This window comes from Hippocampus bargibanti, linkage group LG07 (genome assembly GCF_051943395.1).
Source record: "Hippocampus bargibanti isolate YZ-2025 linkage group LG07, ASM5194339v1, whole genome shotgun sequence".
Lineage (NCBI taxonomy): Eukaryota > Metazoa > Chordata > Actinopteri > Syngnathiformes > Syngnathidae > Hippocampus > Hippocampus bargibanti.
In genome coordinates, this window is record NC_142740.1 from 3,692,970 (window position 1) to 3,715,208 (window position 22,239).

General features: G+C 40.8%; 1 protein-coding gene across 1 annotated transcript; it reads right to left on the reverse strand.

Annotated features, from left to right (window-relative positions):
- Positions 1 to 54: 54 nt before the first annotated feature.
- On the reverse strand, positions 55 to 17,815 carry sap130a (Sin3A associated protein 130 a). Its single transcript, XM_088999981.1, has 21 exons — positions 17,694 to 17,815; positions 16,990 to 17,131; positions 15,128 to 15,384; positions 14,220 to 14,387; positions 13,596 to 13,722; positions 12,271 to 12,386; positions 12,074 to 12,198; positions 11,076 to 11,223; positions 10,874 to 10,964; positions 10,684 to 10,788; positions 10,010 to 10,151; positions 9,214 to 9,329; positions 7,071 to 7,361; positions 5,920 to 6,073; positions 5,497 to 5,595; positions 3,843 to 4,198; positions 3,539 to 3,772; positions 2,010 to 2,135; positions 1,818 to 1,921; positions 942 to 1,055; positions 55 to 243 (listed from the first exon to the last, which is right to left on the reverse strand). The coding sequence occupies exons 2-21, from the start codon at positions 17,102 to 17,104 to the stop codon at positions 85 to 87; spliced, it is 3,147 nt and encodes a 1,048-aa protein (XP_088856107.1). The 5' UTR covers positions 17,105 to 17,131; positions 17,694 to 17,815; the 3' UTR covers positions 55 to 84.
- Positions 17,816 to 22,239: the final 4,424 nt, after the last annotated feature.

Consider the following 22,239-nt stretch of genomic DNA (forward strand, 5'->3'; position numbering starts at 1 on the left):
CAGATTCTGAGCAAAAGGGGGGAGGGGATACGTGAGTTAGGCGGGGGGTGTGTGGGTGGGTAGGGGAGGGATAATAGTGATATCTCATGCCCGCTCCTTGCGTTTGAGCTTCGATGACTTCTTGACGGAACTGTTCTTGTTTAGCAGTTTCAGAACTTTGTCTTTGTGCTCCAGGACTTTCATCATAGTGTCCCGAGCCTCTGTCACTTGGTCCATGACCAGTTTGCAGCGCTGCATGTTGCCCTGTGAGGGGTAAAAAAAAAAAAAAAAAAAAACATGAGTAATTGATATTGGAACATAAAGTGAAAGCATAAAGGACAACCGACACCTTCGGACAAGTTGTGTCCATAATTTGTAAAAATCACTTTAAATGACTTCTACGGAGCGCATTTTACAAAGATTCAACCGCTTATAGCTATATTTTACATTTTAAGACTCGCGCTGAATATTCCGGAAGTCTTGTTTTCGAGTTGATGACGAGGCCTGACGTGACGTCACTGAAGGAACGCCCCTGAACGAACGCCCCTGAACGAAAAAGCGACACATAATGCATTTTGGGTATTTTGTTTGGTCTGAAAACTTCATATTGATCCGTGTTGATGGCGAAATTAGAAGGAAAAAAATAATGTGATGGTGAATCGTTGTGTGTTGCACCAAGACTACTATTTGATACTAGTTGACACAAATTGCCAGAAGACAAATCAACCCATTTCCAATGGAGCTTGTGCGCCATCTTGTGCATTTTCTGGGCACTACATTGGAGTCCGAATGGCTCGAATTAATATGGAAAGACTTCTTTAATCAAGTGCAAACATGTATGCTTTCCTCTTCAGAACTATTTGAATCATATTCATAACTGGATGAGTAACAAGAAAGCATCTTCTCAGAATCTGAACTCTCAGAAGCCATTGTTTTTTGTGTCTGTAGTCTTTAATTTGGACCTGTATGAGTTCGTTAATACGGTGTAGGTCGTCGTCTGCGCTTGCTCTCTTCTTAGGGATGAGGCCCTCTTGCAGGGAGGACAGCCGGCTGTACACGTCATGCTCCAAACTCGACTGAGAACAAGAAATCGGGAATGATGGTCAAATACATGAAAGTCAAGCATCACAGACAACTTGCCGTTATGCATGATCCGAGACAAATTGGCTGGGAAGACCGTTCACGCAAATATTGCTTCATTAAAAGGTACAGTAAAGTCTCGTTATATCGATAGTACTGCTTATTACGATATTATTTCTATGAACGCAAGGAGAAAATTTACATGCCGCAGAATCGGATATATCGATAGTCAGTCTGGTTATATCGATATTTTTTCCGACTCCCGAGAATATCGATATAACGAGACTTTACTGTACTGTATTTTCCGTCCTATAAGGTGCACCTAAAAACCGTAATTTTTTTTCTTCAAAAACCGACCATGCAGCTAATAATCCAATGTGCCTTATGTAACAATAATAACAATAATAGCAATAATAATAGTAATAACAATAATAATAATGCGCCAGCGTTCACTCAACCCCAAAGTAACTCAAATAGATGGAAAGCTAGCAAGCTAGCTAATGGATAGCAAATAAATAGCCAATAGATAGCCAGATAGCCAACAACTAGCCAGCAAACAGCCAGTCTAGCTAGCTAATGGATAGCAAATAAATAGCGAATAGATAGCCAGATAACCAACAGCTAGCCCGCTAGTTAATGGATAGCAAATAAATAGTGAATAGATAGCCACATAGCCAACAGCTAGACAGCTTACAGCCAGTCGGCTAGACAGCTAATAGCTAGCCAGCTAGGTAATTTAACGTGACATTTTCACTCACCAGCTGTCTGAGCTGTGCGGCACACAGATGAATTTTCCAACCTTGCGCTCGGCACGCCACCCCCCTCTGGTTGGCCATATCCTGTAAGGTGCCCTTTTTCTCCTCTGACACAAAAAAAGAAAATATGAATTTGTGACATTGAATTCGTAGCCTAACAACGTTTTTTTTTTTCCCGTGGTGGTGAAAACTAACCTTTGACACGGATATCGCTGTACCTCTGGAAGTGGTGGTAGGCGGCTTTCCAGGGGTTACGGTAGTGCCGTAGGAGCGTGACGGGTGGGCGGGGCCTCACGGGCACATAGCGCACTCCTTCCTCATCTGAGAGGGGAATATTTGATAAAAATAATCATAAATTGCATTTATGAGCGACTTTCAAAACTCTCAAGGACCACTCTACAGGCACAGGATAAGAACTTTTTTTTTTGTGGGTGAGCAGCGGCAGCCAGACGCGCTAGCGTTCAGTTCACTCAACCCGGAGGTGTACATCATTAACTCAAATATAAAATGGTCATCGGCACACTAATACTAATACTAATACTAATACTAATACTAATACTAATACTAATACTAATAACACTAATAATACTAATAACACTAATACTAATACTACTAACACTACTAATAATAACAATACTAATAATACCAATACTATGAATATTAATAATACAAATACTACGAATACTAATACTACGAATACTACGAATACTAATACTAATACTACTACGACTACTACTACTTCTTTTCCTTTCGGCCTTTCCCTACGAATACTAATACTAATACTAATACTAATACTACATTTAATTTCTAAGCATCTTTCAAAACTCTCAAGGACACTTTACAGTCACAGGATTTTTTTGTGCAGGTGAGCAGCGGCAGCCATCCAGGCCAGCGTTCACTCTTCCCGGAACTAATACTACTAATACCACTAATACTAGTACTAATACTAATAATACTACTAATACTAATAACACTAAAATTATCAATACTAATAACACTAACACTGACACTAACACAAATACTAATAATACTTAATACTACTAATAATAATACTACTACTACTAGTACTACTAATACTAATACTACATTTAATTTCTAAGCATCTTTCAAAACTCTCAAGGACACTTTACAGTCACAGGATTTTTTTGTGCGGGTGAGCAGCGGCAGCCATCCGGGCCAGCGTTCACTCTTCCCGGAACTAATACTACTAATACCACTAATACTAATAATACTACTCATACTAATAACACTAAAATTATCAATACTAATAACACTAACACTGACACTAACACAAATACTAATAATACTTAATACTACTACTAATAATACTAATACTACTACTACTACTACTACTACTACTACTAATAATAATAATAATAATACTGATAATACTAATAAGGCCGAAAGGAAAAGAAGAAGAAGACTGATAATACTAATAATAATCGTACTTATAATAATACCTTTATTTAATAACATTCAAATAAAGTAAAACTACTCACTATTTGAGGACAATGCTCTGATTTTACTTTGAAATGGGCATCCATTTTCCTTCATTTGTAAACCCTAGCTATCTGCATCCTAGCTTTAGTTGAACAAAATGGACGATTACTTTCAAGATATTCGGCGACATTTGAACAGGAAAGAACAATTAAAAAAAAAAACGGAGGGAAATATTTGACAAAGAAAATATTTGTATGAGTTGGCGGCGAGCGTAATGGCCGTACCGACATATTCCCTGGGGGGTGATTCTCTGCGCTCGGCGCGGCCGGTGACGGGCCTCCCCGGCGCCTTCTCCTCATCGGTGCTGTTGGTCTCCATCATCTCGCTCTCCTCGGTGGAGATGACGTGCTGCTGCTTGCGAGGCTTCTTCCTCGGGGATGCGCCGGGGATGAGTTCTCCCGCGGGGGGCACGTTGAGGGTGGAAGATTGGGCGTTCAGGACGGGGTTGGCGTTGGAATCTGAGGGCGAGGGGTTATTTTAGAGGCGCTGCTTTTATTTTGGAGGGACTGCCCCCCCCCCCCCACCCACCTGGTTGCGAGGTGATCACGGCGTCGCCCTCTAGCTTGACGTCGGGACAGCTAGCGACACAGGAGGCGGTGCTGCTGGCGGCCGGCTGCGTCGGCGACGCCACCGTGTTGGCCATGGAGGCGGGGGTGGGCGGAGTCACCGCGATGGCGGCGGGTAGAGCCGAGAGGACGGCGGACGGCTGCGAAGGCGGCGCAGGCCCCGACGTGGCCAGAATGGCGGGCAGGGATTGAGCGAGGTGCGGGGCGCCCGATGCCGCCATTGTTTGTTGCTCGCCGCCTTGAGGCAGGGGAAGCGTATCCACGGCGGCCATGACGGGCGGGGCTACCGCCATGTGTACTTCGGTTTTGGGTTTGACTCTGAGAGGAGAAAGATCGGAATTATTTTACAGGCTGGGAACTTGTGGGAGTTTACATACACGGTTTGCGCAATTCTGATTTGTTGACAGCGTTAGCTTTGGGGTGTTAGCATAGTCAATACTCTGCCTTTGAACTATCAATAAAGTTGAAACGAGTCCAAATTTCACTCGGTATTTTATCAATTTTCTCACATTTTCACTTTGTTTTTTTAGCTAGTATATATTAGCTAGCTAGCTTTTAGCTTTGTAGTGCTATCAAGCTCTGTCGTCTCCCTTTCCTGTTTTATGTGCTACTCAGTGTGCTATTGTTTTTCTATCTATTCTATAACTATTATGTAAAGCGCTTTGTGGGGTGTCCTTGAGAGTTTTGAGAGGTGCTTATAAATTAAATGTATTATTATTATTATTATTATTATTATTACCACATCGCAATTTTAGTTTACAGAAGTTCTACAATTTGTAAGCTCACATGACGAAAATCTAACTGCTAGTATACAAAATGTTAGCTAACTCCAAAGCACCTTTTTTTCTTAATTTAGCTAAAGCATTTAGCATTATTATTATTATTTAGCATACATATATTATTATTATACAGTTCGCTATAGCCAGCTAGCACAGCTCGAACACACGTCTAATTTACACTGACCGTTAGCCAGTGACCACAACTACTGCACACCTTTTTTGTTATGGTTAAAGTTAGCATTAGCCAGCTAGCACATCAGTATTTTACCTAAACTTTAACTCTAAATAGCTAACTTGATCTATTTTAATAATAATAATAATAATACATTTCATTTATCAGCGCCTTTCAAAACTCTCAAGGTCACTTTACAGTCACAGGATCAGTTTTTCTGTGCGTGAGCAGCGGCAGCCACATGCGCCAGCGTCCACTCAACGGGGAATAACTCAAATAGATCAAGCTAATAGATAGCCAGCCAGACAGCTAGTTAACTAGCAAGATAGCAAATAAATAGCCAGCTACATAGCTAGCCAGCTAACCAGATAGCTAATAGATAGCAAATGGATAGCAAATAGATAGCTAGCGCCTAGATAACTAATAGATAGCTAGCTAGTTAGACAGCTAATAGATCGCAAATAGATAGCTAGCTAGGCAGCCAGCAATGGTGACCCGTTTTTTTTTTTTCGAGACGTGCAAGATCAAGTTAGCTAGCTAGCTAATAGACTTTAGACACAGTTATTTCAAGCAAGTGTCCATAACTATGTTACACCTAATTATATATTTATACGAAAAGCTAAACTCATTGTTAGCCAGGTTTGTATGGAGAGAAAGAAGCTCACCCCGCGGGGCGTGGAGAACCGGCTCCTCTCACGCCGCTGTCAATTCTGACGCCGCTCGGTTCATTGGGCTGAGCGGGAATGAGGGTCTTGCGAACACAACTGCAAATAAAACAATAAGAGATTCGAAATATATCAATGATGGTATATTATTTGTGATTATAATGGTGAATTTTGATTTCATGATGGCGCCGCGAGCTGCCTTAACAGCAGCTCCTGTATTTTGTTTTTTTTTCTACTTTTCCTTTTCTCTTCCTTTCATAACTGCTGCTGTGAACTGTAAATGTCTCCACTGTGAGACTAATAAAGGATAATTTCATCTAAATCTAATCTATAATAAAATGTAAATTTGTAAATTGGCGGTACAGAAGAAGAAAAGAATCTTTTAAAAAAAAAATGTTTTTTTATTTAATATTTGCCTCTTACCTTTCAGTCGTCGGCTTCTTGCGGAGGATGCTGGGTCTCGGCGAGGACACCAGGGTGGGCGCCCCTGCTTGGCCATGAGTCTGCACCATGGTGCCGACCGGTTGAGTGGTGCTGCTGATTGGGTTAGCCACAAAGCCGTCTGCCAACACCACACCTGGATGAGGTTTTCAGTCATGTTATTTTTTGAACCAATTATCATATCATAAAAGAATGACCCAAAATGTTTTAAAATGTGTTTTTTTTTTTTTTTTGCGATTAACTCATTCACTGCCAGACAATGTGCAAAAATGCGTCCGTTCCAGTGCCAGGGTTTTTATAAGAATAATCCATTTCATTTCTCAGCGCCTTTCAAAACTCTCAAGGTCACTTTACAGTAACGGGATATATTTTTCTGCGGGTGATCAGCGGCAGCCACACGCGCGTGCGTTCACTCAACCCGGAAGTAACTCAAATAGATAGAAAGCTAGCTAGCTAATAGATAGTCAACAGATACCTAGCTAGATAGCAAGTCAGTTAGATAGTGAATAAATAGCTAGCGAGATAGCAAATAGCTAGCCAGATCGCGAATAGATAGCAAATAGCTAGCAAATAGCTAGCAAATAATAATAATAATAATAATAATAATAATAATAATAAATCATTTCATTTCTAAGCACCTTTCAAACCTCTCACTCAAATTGCAGGACCCACAGAATACTGGAATTTTAAGACTACATAAACATTCAATCCAGAGTTAGAAATCTGAGACTCTCTTCTTTCATCAGAAAGAAAAAGAGTTAATTCCTAAATTATATGGGTCTGGAGTTATCTGAGCGTGAAATGGGGGCGTCAGTAGAAAATACATTACAATCCATACATATTGATTTATATAGCGCTTTAACAACAGCTGAAGCTGTAACATGGACAAAAGGCAAATGCTGCCCTGTCACGGAAGGGAAAAAAACATTGCCAGAGGCCTGATCAGCGCTTTATCGCAAGGAAAAACCAAAACCTGAAAAAAAAAATCGTGAATGGCGCTCCACGTCACAATTTTCAATTATTGAATACATTTGGAAATGGCAGCAAATGACTTCATAGCTCAGGTTAGATTCCACAGACGAAAATGTGAATTTTTGAATAACATATTCTAAATATTCAACTGCACACAATACCAGATTTTGCTTCTGTGGGTGGTTGCTGCTGCTGAGCGGTACCAGCACCCTGCTGGAGGCCCGGCGCACCGATGGACGCCGTGCCCGGGTGAAGGCCCTGCACGCCAATGGGTGCCGGTTGAATGCCCTGCGTGGCGATGGGTGTCGGTTGGATGCCCTGGGTGCTGATCTGCGCCGACGGGAGGCCGATGCGGTCCACTGCCATCAGCTGCATGTGGTTGAGGTGCACCGTGGTGGCCACCCCGACGCCAGCTTGGGCTGGTAACGCGTTACTCGGAGCTTGAGGAGTCACTGAGGAACGAAGAGAGACTTTTAAGTCAACGTACAAAAAATAAATACAAGAAAAAAAATTTTTGTCCAATGTTTTTGGTTTAATTTTCCGCATTGCTTTAAGTTACCGTATTTTCCAATGTATAAGGCGCACCGGAGTATCAGACGCACCCCCAATGAATGGTGTATTTTCATACTTTTTTCATATGTAAGGCACACCGGAGTATAAGGAACACCTCCAATGAATGGTGTATTTTCATACTTTTTCGATATATAATGTGCACCGGAGTATAACGCGCACCATTAATGAATAGTGCATTTTCTTACTTTTTCCATATATAAGGCACACCCACAATGAATTGTGTCTTTTCATACTTTTTCCATATATTAGGGGCACCGGAGTATAAGGCGCACCCCCAATGAATGATGTATTTTCATACTTTTTCCATATATAAGGTGCACCCCCAATTAATGGTGTATTTTCATACTTTTTTCACATATAAGGTGCACGCCCAATGAATGGGGTATTTTCACTTTTTCCATATATAAGGTGCACAAGAGTATAAGGCGCACCCCCAATGAACGGTGTATTTTCATACTTTTTTCAAATATAAGGCACACCGGAGTATAAGGAACACCCCCAATTAATGGTGTATTTTCATACTTTTTCCACATATAAGGTGCACGCCCAATGAATGGGGTATTTTCACTTTTTCCATATATAAGGTGCACCATCAATGAATGATGGACTTTCATACTTTTTCAATATATAATGCGCACCGGAGTATAAGGTGCACCCCCAATGAATGGTGTATTTTCATACTTTTTCCATATATAAGGCGCACAGGAGTATACGACGCACCCCTAATGAATGGTGTATTTACATACTTTTTCCATATATAAGACACACCCCTAACGAATGGTGTATTTTCATACTTTTTCCAAACATAAGGCGCATCCCCAATGAATGGTGTATTTTCATACTTTTTCCATATATAATGCGCACCGGAGTATAAGACGCACCATAAATGAATGGTGTATTTTCATACTTTTTTCATATGTAAGGGGCACCGGAGTATAAGGCGCACCCCAATGAATGGTGTGTTTTCATACTTTTTCCATATATAAGGCACACTGAGATATATGGCGCACCCACAATGAATGGTGTATTTTCAAACTTTTTCCATATATAAGGCGCACCCCCAATGATTTGTGTTTTTCATACTTTTTCCATATATAAGGCGCACCGGAGTATAAGGCACACCCCCAATGAATGTTGTATTTTCATACTTTTTTTCATTTAAGGCGCACCAGAGTATAAGGTGCACCCCCAAATAAATGATGTATTTTCATACTTTTTCCATATATAATGCACACCGGAGTATAAGGCGCACATTCAATGAATGAAAAACGTTTTCCAAATATAATATAGAAATATATAAAAGGTATACAAATATAAGGTCCATCAAATATAAGGGGCTACAGTAGAGGCTGGGGTTACGCACCACTTTTTCTACAGGAGGAAACGGTGTCAGTGGCTGCTGACTGACATTCGTTGCGAGACCTGTTGTGGCTCAATTTTACGTCACATATAAGGCGCACCAGCGTATAAAGCGCAGGGTCATCTTTTGAAGAAAATGAAGGCTTTTGGGGGTGCTTTATACACAGGATAATACGGTAATTGAATTGATCAAACGATTAATCAGATGGTTGATTATAATTGGCTGATATTAAGTCTTTTAGAGGAATCAAAAATGTGATTTTTTCCCCTTGTTGGTATATTGTTTTTTTTTTCCTCCTCAAATGAAGCTGTTAATTAGCAAACACCCCACCCCACCCACCAAAAAACGGAAAAAAACCTGATGTTTCCTACCAGGATACTGACGGATTGTGGACACCGAGCTGCTGATGGGGGTGTAGGTGTGAGTCAAGGGATAGGACGACGAGTAAGTCGGCAGGAAATACTGGAACTGGACCGGAACGGGGGGCCTTGAAAATGAAAGGATAAAAAAAATAACATGAAAAATGGTAACCTTGTATAGTTTCAATTGCTCTCATATACAGTAAAGTCTCGTTATATCGATATTCAAGGGAGTCCGAAAAAATATCGATATAACCGCGACTATCGATATATCCGACCCTGTTTGCATGTAATTTTCTCCGTGCGTGCATAGAAATAGTATCGATATAACCGGGACTATCGATATATCCGATATCGATATAACGAGACTTTACTGTACATGAAAAGACAAAAATAAATAAAAAATACCAAAAAAAAATGCTCACATATTTGCGAAGGCCTTTTATGGCAAAGTAATTTATAATTAGCATAAGTGGCTTTTTTTTAACATGATGTTTTTCATTCATTTTCGTTTCTCAAAAGCACGACACACACTTTCAAACAACGACCAGGACAAAAAATATATATCATGCGTTCATATAAATAATGACTTCCTCGTAATTGAAAGCCCAGGCTGAGATTCACCCCGAGATCTTTATCTTCCACTCAAAAGCTGTGCTGGCCACATTTCGAAAGCGAAACAACGTCACAATCTATCTTGGCTTGTGCTTGATGTTTGGATACCAGTTTGCAGGTATAAACACCCACAGCTGAGACTTATTTCTTTTATTTATCAAAACGTGTAGCAAAGTATAACAGTTTAGTTCACCTGTTGTCATTTCTCGGCTCCATGGTGACAGGATTGGGCGAGGAACGATGACCCTGGATGGGGATGAGGTTGGCCCTCTCCCCGGGGTAGTCGGGTTGCACGCGAGATGACGAGTGGGCGATGGGTTGAGGCACCACTTTAGCTGCGAGGAGACGTCGAGGTGAGGTGAAAGTGAAAATGAGAGAAAGTGGAAATGTCAAAATAACCACGGAGACCTAACGCACTGATAGATAATAGACAGAATAGAAGTGATCATATTTAAAAGTTTCATGTTTAGAAGGCCCAAAACGGAATGGAAGCACAGAAAATCTGGGGTCAATCTGAGGTGAACAAACACAGCCTGTTAAACTGTCATCTTCATGTAGGAAATCTGACCTGGGACTAATTTGTAAACTCCGTCACAGGACAAGGTCATAGGCCAGGTTACATGGGGGGAAAAAAAACAACCAAATAAAATGTCTATGTTCTGTTGTTTTATGGACGTTGATGCTTGGGACGTCCAGGGGTGTGGTATTCAAATCAAGAAGACTATGTTTCACTATATCAATAAATAGCTTGGCAGAGCGCTGCAGAAGTTGGGCGTCTGTCATGAATGGCTACGTCCCCTGCCGGCAGTAAAATACAATCTTCCCGTTTTCGAGCCTTTGTTCACAGTGTCCGAATGAATAACTCACCGACGGGGATGGCGGAGGTAGTGACTGCGGTAGCGTGCGACGAGTGGGAGGCCATCGTCATGGTGACTATAGTGTTGCTGCTCATTTGGGTGTGGGGCACGGAACCTGAACGCAACACGTTTTGGGGATTATTGAGGAAATTTTACAAATCTCAACATCCCAAACTTTTTTTATGATTTTGAAAGTGTACCTATCGAGGTGGTCGAGGGAACCGTGTTAGAGGCGACGATAGGCGCCACGGTGGCCGCCGCGACTGGGGTGACGGTACTGAAGATGGGCTTCTGTAAGGTCAGAGGAGAACTGTTAAGGGAATTCGATTATGACCCTAACAAGAACCTTCACGTTTTCTGTCTCAGAAATGAAAAACTCGTTTCTTTATGGAGGCGAGTAACCTGCGCCATGGTGTGCGGCGGTTGCGGTTTCTGATTGCCGATAGCAGGGTGTGACGGCAGTGTGATGCGCGTGGCCGTGTCACGCGACGTCTGAGGCCTCTGGATGCTAATGCTGGCCGGCGGGGGGTGAATGGTCAAGCCAGGACGCCTGGAAGAGAAACTTGAATGTTGACATCGGGTGACCGTCCGATCGCAAATGAAAACGGCCGCCGTGTTATAATAATAATAAATGATAAAAACATTAATAATAATAATAATAATATTTCATTTATAAGCGCCTTTCAAAACTCTCAAGGTCACTTTACCGTCACAGGATAAGATTTTCTTTGCGTGAACAGCGGCAGCTACACGCGCCAGCGTTCACTCAACCCGAAAGTAGCTCAAATAGATAGAAAGATAGCCAGCTAGCTAATCGCAAGCTGATAATAATAGAGTTCATTTACAAGCGCCTTTCAAAACTCTCAAGGTCACTTTAAAATCACAGGATAGATAGATAGCTATTTAGATAGATAGCCATACAGCTAATAGATAGCTAGCTAGATCGCTAGCCAGCAACCCAGACAGCTAATAGCTCGCTAGATAGCCAGCCAGACAGCTAACAGATAGCTCATAGATAATAAATAGCAAATAGATAGCAAATAAATAGCTAGATAGGTAGCCATGCAGCTAGGTAGCCAGCCATATACCCAGCTAGATAGCCATCTAGATAGCTAAATAGCTGGATAGCTAAATAGCTAGAAAAAAAAGAAGTGAAGAGAGGAAAAAGCGAATGGATAATAAATAGTAGAGAGCAAATAGATAGCTAAATAGCTAAATAAAAAGAAGTGAAGAGAGGAAAAAGCTAATGGATAATAAATAGTAGAGAGCAAATAGATAGCATATAGCTAGCTAGCCAAATAACTGGATAGCTAGACAAATAAAAAGAAGTGAAGAGATGAAAAAGCTAATAGATAATAGTAGATAGCATCTAGCTAGCTAGATAGCTAGCGGCTGTTTACCCGTGAGCTACTTCAGCTGAGTGCGTAGCAGCGGGACTGATGACGGGAGATTGGGTCCTCGTGGCTGAAATGGGCGCCACCACGGTGGGAAGCACGGACGTGGATGTCGTCACAGCCGGACGAGACTGCGGAGGGCAAGGTGGAAGACGTGTTAGAAACCCGCACAAAAAGATGTTATTGGTGAATAAGTGCAATACCTGAATAGTCTGGTGGATGATGTGCTGCACGGTGGGCTGGCCCGGGCCTGCGCCTGTTCCGGTGGCCGGTCGGAGGACCGTTTTCGAGCTGGACATGACGGCGGCTGCAGCTGCGCCTATGGAGGAAAATATACGGAATGGAAATTTGCAAGGCTCAATAAGTAAACAGATTTAACTATATAATAATAAGGATAATAAAAATAAATAAATATAAATATAATAATAATAATAATTAAAAAAAAATCTAAAAATAGCACACACAAAAAAAAGGAATCATAATAATAACAAAATTACAAACATTACATATGAAAAAATAATTAATTACATTAATCTATCAAATTATAAAAAAGAAATTACAAAATAATAATAATAATAATAATCATCATCATCATCATAGGAATAATAACAATAATAATAATTAAAAAAAACTATAATAATAATAAAAAAACAATAATAATAATAATAATAATAACAAAAAATGAATGAAAATAGAATGAAAATAGAAAAATGACAAAATAATAATAAGAATAATAACAATAATAATAATAAAAATAAGAATAATAAAAATAAATAAAAATCATCATCATCATCATAATAATAATAATAATAATAATAATAATAATAATAATAATAATAATCATTGGCACCGCCCTACCCACTCTCGAGGACTTGCACACTGCAAGAATCCAACCTAGGGCGCGGAAAATCCTACTGGACCCTCCGCACCCTGCCCACCACCTTTTCCAGCTACTCCCCTCAGGCAGGCGCTACCGATCCATGCGCACCAAATCCAGCAGACATTTAAACAGCTTCTTCCCCCAAGCCATTAACTCTTTGAACTCTTCAACAGTAGCCAAAATGGAACTGTATAGTGCCACTTAGCAGTTTTTTTTTTTTTTTTGACAACGATACTAGTGCAGTGTGTTCTACCGGAAACAAATTCCTTGTGTGTTCTACATACTTGGCAATAAAGATGATTCTGATTCTGATAAATTTAATTTAGAAGCGCCTTTTAAAACACCCAAAGACTAAGAGGTACGAAAACGAAATTGAAAATATCTCAAAATTATATTTAACAATGTTTGCGTTTCCGTACAAAATTACTTGGATGCCGCACACATCTAAAAATGTGCACAAATCGTACAGGATACGACAAATACGGCCATTTGACAGGTATGTAATCAGATGCCAACTAAATAAAATTTTGAAATATCAATTCTTGAAATTGTACATTTTTTCCCCCCAATCTTAACGGTCACCTCGGTCTGTGGCTCAGTGTTGAAAATTGAAAGCATATGTCGCTGTCAAATTAGCAAGCACGTTACCTCGTGGTAGATGTGACGTGAAGGTCTGCGGAGGCACAGCAGGGGTCCCGATCTGTAACGTGGGACCGCTACCTCGAATGATTTGGATGTTGGCTGACATCAGGTGGTGCAAATTACTGGAGTGACCCTGATACATTAAAAAAAAAGGCAATGGATTTATTTTGAACACTTTTGGTTTTTTTTCCATGCTTGGGTGTCGATAAAGCACTGGCCATGGTCTCTGGCAATGTTTTTTTCTTTTCCATAAGGGGGTAGCATTTCCTTTTTTTTTTCCATGTTAGCGCTTTGTTCCAGCTTCAGCTGTTGTTAAAGCGCTGTATAAACCAATATGTATGCATTGTATTTTGGACATTCACCCTCATTTCAAACTCAGATAACTCGAGACCCATCTAGCTTAGGAATTAACTCATTTTTCTCTGATGAAAGAAGAGAGTCTTACGTTTCTTACACTGCATTGAATGTTTATGTAGTCCTAAAACTCAATATTCTTTGGGTCCTGGAATTCAAGTGACAATGACAAAAACCCTGGCACCGAAGTGGACGCATTTTTTGCACACCGTCCGGCAGTGAATGAGTTAATCACAAATTCCTTTTTGGAGTGTAACGATGACATCATATCCTCACCTGCTGTCCGCTGATGGTGGCCACGGGAATAGAGAGCGTGGTGGCGCTGCTGCTCTCCGGGGCCGACGTCATGTGACCCGGGACCTTGGGAGGCATGGGGATGTGGCCCTGGTTCGAAGCTGGCGCAGGGGCTATCAGACGGCTCGGCATGGGGGACTTCAGGACCGCCTGGAAACATATATATATATATATATATAAATCCCTACTGTCCAGACATAAAATCTTAGCGAAAGCATATAGACGGTTTTCAAGGGGAGTAAAAGAAGCTATTTTCATAAAACAGCAAAACTCTTCACTAAATCGCCATGGTGGGGTGAGGTTTAATTTGGATCGTTCATACAACAGTATTCTTAGGCAACATAGGCTTAGTTATGCTGATGAGGTGATACCAGATCAAATGGGGCAATCGGGCCATTCGTAGACCCCATACACAGGCAGGACAACAGAAGTAATCAGTGCAGCCGCAGGGAGTAGTCCTCTGCTCACCCCAACCTGAGTGCAGGGACCAATCATAGCAGAGTCTGGCACCGCCACGTCTGGACAGTAGGGATATATATCGGGCCGAAAACTACCAGCAAAAGATTTTAATTCGCTGACGAAGCCTCTTGGATAAGAAGTGAAACGTCCGACACCTTCAAAGATGTACAGATGACGGCGGAAGAAACCTTCTCATCAATTCTCAGTTAATGCTAATAGATAGCTAGCTAGATATCCAGACAGCCATATAGCTGATATATATCTAGCTAGATAGCTAGCCAGACGGATAATAGCTAGCTTGCTAGCTAGCTAGATAGCTTAACCGGGCAAACAGCTCACAGATAGCTAATTGCTAGCTAATAATTCTCTGTTAATGTACCTCTGTTTTAATTTGCCAAAGGCCAAACGGAGACCGAGAGTACCAGACTGACCTTCATCTGTCCATCGGTGAGGACCGCGGGCTGTCCCTGCGGGAGTAGCACCGGCGGAGCAGGCAAAGCAACGGGTGGACCGCTAGGCTGGATGGGCAATGCCTGCGGGGCGGGTTGCGGCTGGCCGTGCGTCTGCGCCTGCGGGTACGGTCGGACCACCATAGTCTCCTGCTTGTCGTCGCGGAACACCACCGTGCTGGTGCCGCACCCCGGTGGCGGGTGATCTTGCTGGTCGCCGTCCGCAGCTTCAACACCGGCTAACAATCCAAAAATTATATTGAGTTGCAGTAAAATTTAAAAAAAAAAGATCCAAAATACTGTGACGAATGAAAATACAGTAAAGTCTCGTTATATCGATATTCAAGGGAGTCCGAAAAAATATCGATATAACCGGGACTATCGATATATCCGACCCTGTTTGCATGCAATTTTCTCCGTGCGTGCATAGAAATAGTATCGATATAACCGGGACTATCGATATATCCGATATCGATATAACGAGACTTTACTGTATTTTGCTTTCAGAGATGACATATACAGTAAAGTCTCGTTATATCGATATCGGATATATCGATAGTCCCGGTTATATCGATATTTTTTCGGACTCCCTTGAATATCGATATAACGAGACTTTACTGTAGTTAGTTAAGACACGTTTACTCTGCTGGATGTCTGGTACCTTACTACACAATTGAAACAGTCGGCGGTATTTACAGTGATACCTCGGTTTACGAACCCCTTGGCTTACGAACTTTTCCGTTTACGAATGTTACATTTATGAAATTTTTACCTTGGCATACGAACTTTTTTCGTACACGGAGCTGCCTCAATGAGTGATGTGTCGTTCGCGAACAAGCCCATTCGAACATCAAAATGGCTGCCGACTTTTTTTTGTCCTCTATTCCCCGCCCCCAGTGTTCGGTTAAAGCCACGTGATTGGTCAAGAACGCAGCAGTGAGGGGTGGTGGGGTTTCCATATAGAGAGAGAGTGAAGCCAGTCTCCAAAAAGAAAATGGCTGCCGACTTTTTTTTGTCCTCTATTCCCCGCCCCCAGTCTTCGGTTAAAGCCATGTGATTGGTCAAGAACGCAGCAGTAAGGGGAGGTGGATTAAACATTAAAGAGACAGGGAGATGACAGTGAAAGAGTTTCAACTTTGATAGTTCAAAGGCAGAGTGGAGACTGCAAGGTTAAAATATCCCAGAAATCAGGATCCACAAATAACCCACACAAGCAATCTGTACACTTGATGCAAAAAGCTATCAACCCAGCTAAACAGAACACAATTGACGAGGAACTAGATACAATTATCACAGCAAAAGCACCTACAAGGGATCATTCCTCAAAATGCTGAAAGAAGAAGGTTACGTTCCTCATCAAGTGTTTAATGCTAATGAAAGCGGCCACTCCATTCCATCAAGCCATCAACGACCATCTCAAAGGTAAATAAAACGACTTTATTATACAGTACAGTTTATTTCTTTAATTATAATACCATAGTAAATTTATCATACATAAAATAAGTTAGAAAATTAGAAAGTAGAAAATTGTTTTATGGCGACCTGGGAACGGATTATTCTCATTTTAATGGTTTCCTATGGGAAATTATTTTTTGGGAAACACACTTTTCGCCTTACACACTCTGTCTGGGAACCAAGTACGTTTGTAAGCCAAGGTATGACTGTATTTGCCTGTAAACATTTGAGAACACATGGTCGGCAATACCAGTGTCATAATTTTGGTCATGTGATAACACACGTGTAAAAATCATACAAGGGATATTTGAGTATTGAGGGTAGGCCTGGTATTTTTTTCAAAGGCGAATGAAAAACACATAAATAACATTGATTGATCCATCGATCACCTTGTGGGTTTGACGGCTGACTGACAGGCACCAGATTTCCACCGGTGGGCATGAGTGGAGCCCCTCCTGGGTTCGAGGCGGGAAGCCCGTGTCGTGGGAATTGCTGAGAGCTCATTCGGATGTGTTTACTTTATTCGACGACCTGGGAAGAAATAAAAAAGAATAAAGACGTAAATAAACGCGTGTTAAAACAGCTTGACGAGAAACTGCGCGCATGCGCAGTAGGAATAACAAAAGTACGAGCACCTTAACAATGAAAACGAATCCTTAGCGGATCGAGCTAGTATACAACTGAGCTTACTTTTGTTTATTGTAAACAGTGGTCATTTTAGGACATTGGGTTAACATTAGCAAATTAATATATTCATTGAGGAGTATTTTTGGTTTGTTGGTCGAAACACTCCCCTAACATCAAGTTTATCGGATGAGGCGACGTCGTTTTCGCCGCTTTGGAAAGAGAACCCAAACGCGATGTTAGCTCGGTGACTCTTAAACTGCAAATATGCAATGATTTTTAGCATCGATAACCTCGCGTAGTAGAAACGATACAATGCTAGCGTAGCGAACTGATTAGCAATAAGCTAACGTGAGACTCGCTAGGTTTTCAGGTGCCGCCTGGTCAACACTAAACGTTGAACTTTTAAGGCGAACAACGGCCTAAACCCGATCTGGCTGAACAAGCAAACGCGTTTCGGAATACGTACAGATGTTTGCCGTATCGCTGAGTTCATAAGCAATGCTCCTTTTCAGGATTACGATTTTTCCATTCGTCTTTTCTTTTCCTTTTTTCTCCGTTCGCGACATGTAAACCGGAAGAACGCTTGCGAAAGATCCGCCCCTTCATATGTTTCAACCAATTGGGGTGGAATAATTCCTAGCGTCGAACCAATGGGAGTGTAGACAATGTGACGACCAACCACAACATTGAAGGCAGACCCGGTCCCTCGAAATTGTTTTGGAGCAATGAACGATGAGAATTACTGATGAATGTAGACAAATGGAAACGTGAGGAATGCCTTGACCAATCGGAATATCCAACAATAGTCCTTTGGTTTGTGACAACCAATCAATAAAGAGAAAATCAATGCAACCACCTATGGGAGCGGGAAAATTGCTTCGCCGATCCCACTCCATGCGAAGCGAGGGGGGTGTGGCTTGGACGACTCCGATCTCCACTTCTGTACGGCATAGAAGAAAGTTTGTACGGGAAAAACAAACATTGTTAAATATAATTTTGAGATATTTTCAATTCTGTTTTGTGGTTAATTTTTAGCATTAATGTTAATTCTAACAAATATCGCTACACGTAAAAAGCGAAGTCAACCACCGAAAACACAAGTCCGTGCGAACAATCTCGAGAAGAAACAAAAGTTCCAAGCACACAAGTTCCGGTCAAGTGGAATTGTATTTTGAAATCAGTTAAATTAAACATTTTAACCGTGTTTTTTTCGCTGTATTATCATTCATATTTTTAATAAACATTATACATAGTAAGAACTTTTTTTGCTGTGGACAAATTCAATTTGTTTGCAAAAAAAGCCCAAATGCTCGACAACAAAGAACATACTTGACTATTACTAGAAATATGTCGTAACGTGTTAAAAAAAACTAAGTCGACCACCGAGAAAACAAGCCTCGAGAAGAAACAAAATTCCCGAGAAGACAATTTCCGGTCAAGTGGAATTTTATGTAGAAATCAGTGAAATAAAACATTTTATAGTGTTATTTTTCGCAGTAATATCATTAATATTTTTTTTAAACATTATACATCGTAAGATCAGAAATTCCAATTATTATTATTTATATTTTTTAATATTATATATATTTTTTGCTGTGGACAAATTCAATTTGTCCATAGCAAAAAAAAGCCCAAATGCTCTACAACAAAGAACATACTTGATTATTACTAGAAGTATGTTGTAACGTGTTAAAAGTATTAACTATTAGATGTGAAAAAAAAATGCGCAATGAAATTTTACACACGCGTCTAGTTTATTTCTCAGTAAGGAAAAATTGAGCCGTTAGTAAGGTCAGAGTGTCTTGTAGGGTGACAGGTATGATAATCTGTCGTGTAACATATATATTTTTCTCCGTTACTCGAATATTTTTTTCTTTACTTTTCATTGGGCAGTTGAAGTGGCAGGTCACAATTTCGCATTTCTTGGGTAAAAAATGCTACTAAACACGTAACATAGTTCTTATCAGTGAGGGTTGTAGTCGACGCTATAAACACTAGAGGACGCCCGAACATAATTTGTGTATAGGCCACCTTCGTTCGGGAACGAGAATCAGCAATTAATAAGTGTAGACGTGTCAATAGTGTAATGTTAAATTTTTCGTTCAGCAAGCATACAATAACGACAATGGTTGTTGAGGATGTTATTTTTACCTCTCGGTGACAATATCAATATGTTTTCGTTTCTTCGTGAGCCACAAACAGTGTGATAGATGGAGTGCAGACTATTTTTCCCCCCTACATTTTTAGTGCCCTCTAAAATACCAACAATTTGACACGGTAACAAGGACTTGCACTAATGAGGCAGTCGCAGGCATTCATTTATGAGAGAAACATTCCAAATATCAGCAGCTTTGTGGAAAAGTTGATGAGGTGGAGTGTTAGGGTGGGGGTGAACATTCCATGGAAGCTGTAAGCAGGAAGTTGTGGAATTTCCATGAAAATGAGAGCAAAGCACCAAGTTCCACATGCATATTCCCCCACACCCACCCACTTACACATTCTTCGTCGCTGACATTAAATGACAATAAAAGCTAGATGATGTAGAATACCTTAGTAGCGCTATGTCGAATGTTCGCTTTTTAACGTTCGACGTGTTAAAGTTTCAAGGAGCAATGAGCTGAAATTAGATAGGAAGTCAGCCATTTTGGGTGAAAGCAAATTTGATAACCATAACAGGGCACAGACCCAATTTTCAAGACCCGATGACTTAAGTAGACCATCAACACCAATCTGAATTACAATATAAATTAGATGGGTGAGTTATCCCAACTTTTGGTATGAATTGAACAGGAAAAGGAAGGAACAGCCATTTTGTTTCAAAGCCTCCATTTTGATGCAAATTCCACAACATGAAAGTTGGCAAAAATTCACAGTTTTGTCGATAACATGACACTCGAGAAAGTCTCAAGGGCTCATGACTTCAATGAAAATGGAAGTCACACTTTTTTTTCCCAAGTACAGTGATACCTCGGTTTACGAACCCCTTGGCTTACAAACGTTTCAGTTTACAAACATTACATTTATGAACATTTTACCTTGGCATACGAACTATTTTTCGGGATACACACGGAGCGCCACAATGAGTGATGTGACATTGGCGAATGAGCCTGTCCTCCTAACAAGAAAATGGCAGCCGACTGTTTTTGTCCTTTATTGCCCACCCCCAGTCTTTGGTTCAAGCCACGTGATTGGTCAAGAACGCTGCAGTAAGGGGATGGGGGTTACAGACAGAGAGAGAGTGAAGCCATTCTCCAAAAAAGAAAATGGCGGCCGACATTTTTTTTGTCCTCTATTCCCCGCTCCCAGTCTTCGGTTAAAGCCACGTGATTGGTCAAAAACGCAGCAGTGAGGCGGGGAGGGTTATACATTAAAGAGACATGCAGATGACAGAGAAAACTGATAAAATGGATAGAAAACAGTGAAATTTGGTCCAGTCTAAATTTTGATAGTTCAAAAGCAGAGTGTAGACTGAAAGGTTAAAATATCCCATCAATCAGGCTCCACAAATAACCCGCACAAGCCATCTGTACACTTGATGCAAAAAGCTATCAACCCAACTAAACAGAACACAATTGATGAGGAACTAGATAAAATTATCGCAGAGAAAGCACCTACAAGGGATCATTCCTTAAGATTGTGAAAGAAGTACAGTTTATTTCTTAATTATAATACCATAGCACATTTATTATACATCAAATAAGGTATATTTTGTGTAGTTTTAAGGCTTAGAAAATAAGAAAGTAGAAAATTATGTTTTATGGGGACCTGGGAACGGATTATTCTTATTTTAATGGTTTCCTATGCGAAATTAATTTTTGGGATACACACTTTTCGGTGGACGTGTTTATTATGGAAAAAAAGTTGTTTTTTGTAATTGAACTGAAAGTTCTTCATGTTGATTTCAAGTAGCCATGTTGGGCAATCCTGAGAGTTAGTTTGGATGCTGGGTCATAGTGCAGAGAGAGAGAGAGAGCATGAGAGAGAGAGAGAGAGAGAGAGAGAGAGAGAGAGAGAGAGAGGATGGAATGACACGAGGCCTGAATTCCTAGTGCACAACGTCCCATCAGTCACCGCTCCAGCTAGGAACATTCCTAGCAGTTCATCGCCAGGCAAAGGGAATATGACGCTTAAAGGACAACAAACATCACTTTTTTTGTTTCTTAACCGACATCAGAAAAACGTTTTATAGCATCTAAAATACCCAAAATACGCAGTATGATATTTTTAGTGAAATGCAAAACACCAATAAAAATGACTTAAAGTGTGCTGAAACTGCAAAAAAATGAAACCGGAAGTGGCCAGTTTCAGAAGGTCCCGCCCCCTTGTTCGTGGTGTCACCCCAAGACGTCTTGCATTGCTGGAGAATCAAAACAATGGCTTCAGATTCGGAGAATATGCTTTCTTGTTACTCATCCAGTTATGAATATGATTCAAATAGTTCTGAAGAAGAAAGCATACATTTTTGCAATCGATTAAATAATTTATTCCGTGTCATTTTGAGTCATCAGGGATGGGAAATGTCGCACCCAAAAAAGGCAGAACATGGCGACAAAGCTCCGTGTAAGGAATTAATCATCCCGTTTCCACAGTCTGATTAATTCCTTACATGTAGCTTGGACGCCCTCTTCTGGCTATTTCTGGTGCAACACGAGGTTTTCAGACCAAACAAGCATTGACGTGATGGAAGGACTGCTACAATGTGTCCTTTTTTCGATCAGGGGCGTTCCTTCAGTGACGTAGGGTGAGGACTCGTCACCAACTCAAAAACAAGACTTCCGGAATATTCAGCGTGAGTCTTAAAACGTAAAATATAGCTATATGCGGTGGAGTCTTTGTAAAATACGCTCAGTAGAAGTCATTTGAAGACATTTTACAAATCATGGACGCAACTTGTCCGGAGACGTCGGTTGTCCTTTAAAGGAATTAATTAGAAATGTCGAATATGCGAGTGAAAAATAAGCCAAAAAAGGGGGTGGTGGTGTTAAATCTCGGAGATACCTGCCTTGTTTGGA